Source organism: Nothoprocta perdicaria, unplaced genomic scaffold (assembly GCF_003342845.1).
Source record: "Nothoprocta perdicaria isolate Ctin4 unplaced genomic scaffold, notPer1 scaffold_571, whole genome shotgun sequence".
In the NCBI taxonomy this organism is placed as follows: Eukaryota; Metazoa; Chordata; class Aves; order Tinamiformes; family Tinamidae; genus Nothoprocta; species Nothoprocta perdicaria.
The window spans coordinates 20,850-25,645 of record NW_020455834.1 but is presented as its reverse complement, the minus strand read 5'-3'; the positions used below and the strand labels follow the sequence as shown (position 1 = coordinate 25,645).

The window sequence follows — 4,796 nt, the reverse complement described above, 5'->3', positions numbered from 1 at the left end:
CGCGGGGCCCTGCAGGCGCCGCAGGGTGTTGGCCACGAGCACCAGGTAGCGCAGGTTGGGCTCCACGTGCCGCAGGCTCCGGTGCAGCTTCAGCACCGAGATGTTGAAGAGGGAGGCGGAGGGGGCGCCGGGCCCCCCCCCACCCGAAACCGCCTCCGCCGGGGCCTCGCCAGCCTCCATCTCGGCCCGTTTGCGCTTCACGCCTTTGGCCAGCATGGGCCTGGGGGGGGCAAAGAGGGCAGGGGGTGAGCGGGGCCGGCCCAGACCCCCGGGTCCCTTGGGAGACCCCCATGTCCCCTGCACCCCTGGGGGCTGCTGCAACCCCCCACCCCGGGGCAAGAGGGACGGTGTCCACAGGAGCCAGTTGCACCTCGCAAACTGGGGAGGGCTCCAGCAACCTGGGGTTCCCCCCCATGCAACCTGGGGTTCCCCCCCATGCAAACCGGGGTTCCCCCCCATGCAAACCGGAGGCCCCCCCTCCCTTGCAGACCTTAGGGCAACCTGGGACCAAGCCCCGTGTCAAGCCCTCCCCTGGGGCCCGGGAATCCCTCTCCTTGCAAACCGGGAGCTCTCCGGCAAACGGAGGAACTGCAAACCGGGAACCCAGCCCGGCGCAGGCAACCGGAGACCGCCCCCCCACAATGCAAACAGCCAGGCTTAGCAAGGCGGGGATCGCCCCGCTTTGCACGGCGGGGATCCCCCGGCAACCACTGCCATCCGCGGGCTCTGCCGCTGGCGGAGGGGTCCCCGCCGCACCGGGAGCGGCGCGCGGGGCAGCCCCGGTTCCGCGGGCAGAGGCAGCCGCGGGGGCGAGTGAGTCACGGCGCTCGGCGCGGAAACCTCCGCCCCTTCCCCGGTGAGTCACCGCGCCCGGGCGCCCATGGCCGGGCCGGGCCGGGCCGGGCCGGGCCGGAGCCGCCGCCGCGCCGGAGCCTCCGCAGCGGCGCGCGCCCGGGGACCCCCGGGGACCCTCATTTACATACCCTCTCCTCAGGGGCCAATCAGCGGGGTCTGCAAGACGGCGCGCAGCCAATCAGGAGCCAGCATCCCTCCCCTCGCGCTCTCCGCCAGCCGCCGCGGCCGCCCGAGAATGGGCCGCGTCTGCCCGCCCGCCGCTGGACACGCCCCTTCGCCTGCCGGGGCGGGGCCTCGCGCCCCTGCGGCCAATCGGCGCGGCAGGGTTTGGGCTCATCTGCATAGCAGTGACGCCACCGCCGGAGGGCGGGCACGGCCGGCCGCACTGGCATCTGATTGGCTATAGCGCGCGGGTGTCATTTGCATGCGGAGCGCGGACTTGAGCGACTCAAGGCGGGCGCGTGCGATGAGTTTGCGGGCGCTCAGCCGGGCGGAGCGGGGGCCGGGGCCGCTCGCAGCCCCGCGGGGCGCGAGCCCGCCCGGCCCGGAGGAAACCGAAGCATCCGGTCTGCACCCGGGGCCCTGGGGACGCCCGTGTGCACTGCCACCCTGCACCCTTGGCGTGGGCGGCAGGCGGGTGCCGGCGGCGAAGCGCAGCCACGCGGGACCCGCGGGTGCCGCCCCGGCTCTGGCTGAGGGCAGGGACAGCCCGCGTCCCCATGTGCCCATCCGGGGGACATCTTCCCGCTCCGCCGGGCCGGCCCCGCTCCCACATCAGGGCTGAGTCACCTGCAAGGAGGGAATGGCCGGGGCCGGCTGCCGCCCGGCTCCAGCCACATGGACCGCATCAGGAGGCTGGCATGGAAGAAAAGAGGGGCTTTATGGCCGTGGCGGGGCCCCGGGGCGCCCTAGGCCGGGCCGTAGTGCCGGGACACGTAGACATTCTGCCCGTCGTACTGGCTCGTGCCCAGGCAGCGCAGCAGGAAGTGGCCCAGGTCGTGCTTGGAGATGACGCGGGAGCCGCCCGACGTGTTCACCAGCACCGCGTAGTCGCCGGTCAGCGGCTGGTCGTCTGTGGGCGGAAGAGGTGGCCGTGTGTGTCCCCCCCCCGTGTCCCCGTGGCCAACCCACGGCCACGCCGCCCGCTCCCGACACGCACTGGCGATGTGCGGGGGCATCACGGAGACGCAGGCGAGCCCGGACTCCTGCAGCACGCGGTGCATGCGGATGTGGTCCTCGGTGACCGGCCGCAGCCGCGGTGGCACCTTCTGGAGGTCCCACAGCAGGAAGGCTGCGGGGGGAGGTGGTGCTCAGCGCCCCAGTGTCCCCCAGTGTCCCGCGGTGTCCCCTCCCTCCGTGTTCTCACCCGACAGGCAGGCCACCACCTTCCTGACACCGTGCGCCTTCATGGCAGCCACGATGTTCTTGGTGCCTTCGGACATCACGGTGGTCAGGCCTGGGGGCACAGGGGCAGCAGGGTCCCCAGGGTGCCCCCGGGCAGGGAGGTGGCACAGTGCAGGGTCCCCAAGGTTGGCAGGGTGCCCCAAAGCAGTGGGGTGGCAGGATGCAGGGGATGCGAATTGCAAGGTCCCCAGGGTGCCCCAGAGCAATGGGGTGACAGAGTGCAGGGTCGCCCAGGGTGATGGGGCTGCAGGATGCAGGGTGCCCAAGGTTGATGGCATCACAGGGTGCAGGGTCCCCAGGGAGCAAGGTGTCCCCAAAGCAATGGGGTGGCAGGGTGCGGGGTCCCCAGGATGAAATGTGTCCCAGGGTGATGAGGTCCCCAGGGTACAGGATCCCAAAGGGCAATGGGATCACAGGGTGCAGGGTCCCCAGGGTGTGGGGTCCCCAGGGTGCATGGTGTCCCAGGCCAATGGGATGGCAGGATGCAGGGTCCCCAATGGAGATGGAGTCACAGGGTACAGGGTCCCATGGGGTGATGCCATCAGGGGGTGCAGGGTCCCCAGGGTGCAGGGTGTCCCAAAGCAATGGGGTGGCAGAATGCAGGGTCCTCAACATCCCCAAGGGGTGGCAGGGTCCCCATGGGGTGATGGCATCAGAGGGTGCCATGTCCCCAGAGTCCCCCGGGGCGCCAGGGTGACAAGGTCCCCGGTGTCATCAGGCACCCTACTGAGATCATTGCGGGTGCCCAGGATGATGAGGACGGCGTCCTGGCCCTGCACGGCGCGCTCCACGTCGGCACCGTTGAGCACGTCGCCCACCACCACGTGCGCCGGGCTCCGCTCAGGGGGCAGCCGCGCCGGGTCCCGCACCAGCACCGTCACCTCGTACCCTGCGCGCCCCCGGCGGGGGGGGGTGTCCATGGGTCAGCAGGTCCCCAAGAGGGGCTGCACCCCCAAACCGCACTGCTGGGGGTGGGTCAGACACCCCCCTGCCCCGTGGGAGCTCGTGTACGGTGCTCCTGATTGCAGTGCCCGGTGTCACGTGATGGTGACTCAGCTCCGGCCAAGCATGACTCAGCACCGAGGCTGCCTGTGTGTAGCACCCATGGGCGCCGTGGGGGCTCTGGTGCTTCCCCGTGTCTGCTGCGGGGGGTGGGGACAACAAAGGGCCCGGAGGGGAAGCTCTGTGGCTGGCTCACGTGCCCCGTCCCGGGCCCCACGGGGAGGAGGGCCCAGGCGTCCTGCCACCCAGGAGTCCTCTGGCTGGTGCTTTTTCTGGACACTTTCACCACCAAGGTGAGGGGACACTGAAATGTAGCCCTCAGATCCAGCCTCTCCTCCAGAAAAGTGCCCAGGTGCTCTAGGATATGCACCGAGTTGCCCGGGACTCAGCTCCTCAGTGGAATCTGGTGAAAAGGGGCTGTGTGGAGTTTTCTGGGACGGCCGGGGACCAGAGGGACTTGGCCTGTCCTGGACCCTCTCCGCCTGTCCCCAATGGGCTTCGTCTGTCCCCAGCAGCAGCTGTCTGTCCCCCTTGGCATTTGCCCTCTGGGCCTTGCCCAGCTCTGACCTTGGGGCTTCGGTGCCTCCGTGACACCTGCCTGCGCACCGGGGACAGGCTGAGCCCGGCCAACTCAGCGCACCCTCATGTGGCTGCCCGATAAGAGCAGCCCAACCCTATCGCAGGCTCCCACCCGTCACCCACCCACAGCTGCAGCACCGAGGGCCGTGGGGACGGCTGCAGGACCCTGGGACCACGGGGACAGCTGCAGGACCCCCTACCCATGCTCCAGGGTGCCACGAGCCGGGTTCAGCCCAGGAAGCTCCCTGCAGTGCCCGGGACCCCCTGCACCCGTCGCCCGCAGCAGGGGCCTCAGCAGGCGCCACAGGGCGGGTGTTTTGAGGAGGGGGCGCAGCTCGGGTCCCCCTTACCCGCGTCCAGCGCCTGCGCCAGCGTGGCCAGCCCGGTCATGCCGGTGGCACCGAAGATGGCGATTTTCTTGCAGGTGGCCATGGCGCGAGCGCTGCGAGCCCCGCCGCCGCTTCCCCGCCGCCACCGGAGCGCGGCCTCCGCTCCGCCCCGCTCCACCCCCGGCGGGGCGGGCGCCGCCGGACCGGCCCCCTCGGCGCCCCATAGCCTCCCCCCCCAGGGCACGTGCAGCCCCAGGACCCCCCCACACACACACCGGGAGTTGCACCCCCCGGAACTGCACCCCGGGATTTGCACCCTCGTCCTTGCCCGGCTACGGAGACTGCCGGTAAATGCAGCCCCAGCCCTTGCAGCCCGTTCATACCGATACGTGCCCTCCCGGTAAATGTACCCCGGGATTTGCATCCCGCTCCGTGCATCCCGCTCCGTGCAATCCTGCTCCGTGCATTCCCGGTGCGAGCACGACGCTACGAGCATCCCCGGAACGAGCATCCCCGGTGCAGGGCGCACGCTCGGTGCAGCCCCCAGCCCCGCACTGCACCGGGAGCAGGTTGAAGGAGGGGGGGGGTCCCCTCCCTTGCTGCCCGCTCGCGTCCCCGCCGCGGGGC

The 4,796-nt window shown here is 70.9% G+C and overlaps 1 protein-coding gene across 1 annotated transcript; it reads right to left on the bottom strand.

The window, feature by feature from the left end:
- Positions 1-1,716: 1,716 nt before the first annotated feature.
- On the bottom strand, positions 1,717-4,280 carry BLVRB (biliverdin reductase B). Its single transcript, XM_026048812.1, has 5 exons — positions 4,191-4,280; positions 2,987-3,148; positions 2,222-2,311; positions 2,015-2,146; positions 1,717-1,927 (listed from the first exon to the last, which is right to left on the bottom strand). The coding sequence occupies exons 1-5, from the start codon at positions 4,270-4,272 to the stop codon at positions 1,764-1,766; spliced, it is 630 nt and encodes a 209-aa protein (XP_025904597.1). The 5' UTR covers positions 4,273-4,280; the 3' UTR covers positions 1,717-1,763.
- Between the last annotated feature and the right edge of the window lie 516 nt (positions 4,281-4,796).

What these genes read in the sequence shown, in the direction of transcription:
- BLVRB (XM_026048812.1), bottom strand. Translation starts at nt 4,272, where the DNA reads ATGGCCACCTGCAAGAAAATCGCCATCTTCGGTGCCACCGGCATGACC. An exon ending in GGCGCAGGCGCTGGACGCGG is followed by an intron (nt 3,149 to 4,190) that starts GTAAGGGGGACC and finishes GGGGGCGCGCAG; the next exon opens with GGTACGAGGTGACGGTGCTG. An exon ending in GATGCCCCCGCACATCGCCA is followed by an intron (nt 1,928 to 2,014) that starts GTGCGTGTCGGG and finishes TTCCGCCCACAG; the next exon opens with ACGACCAGCCGCTGACCGGC.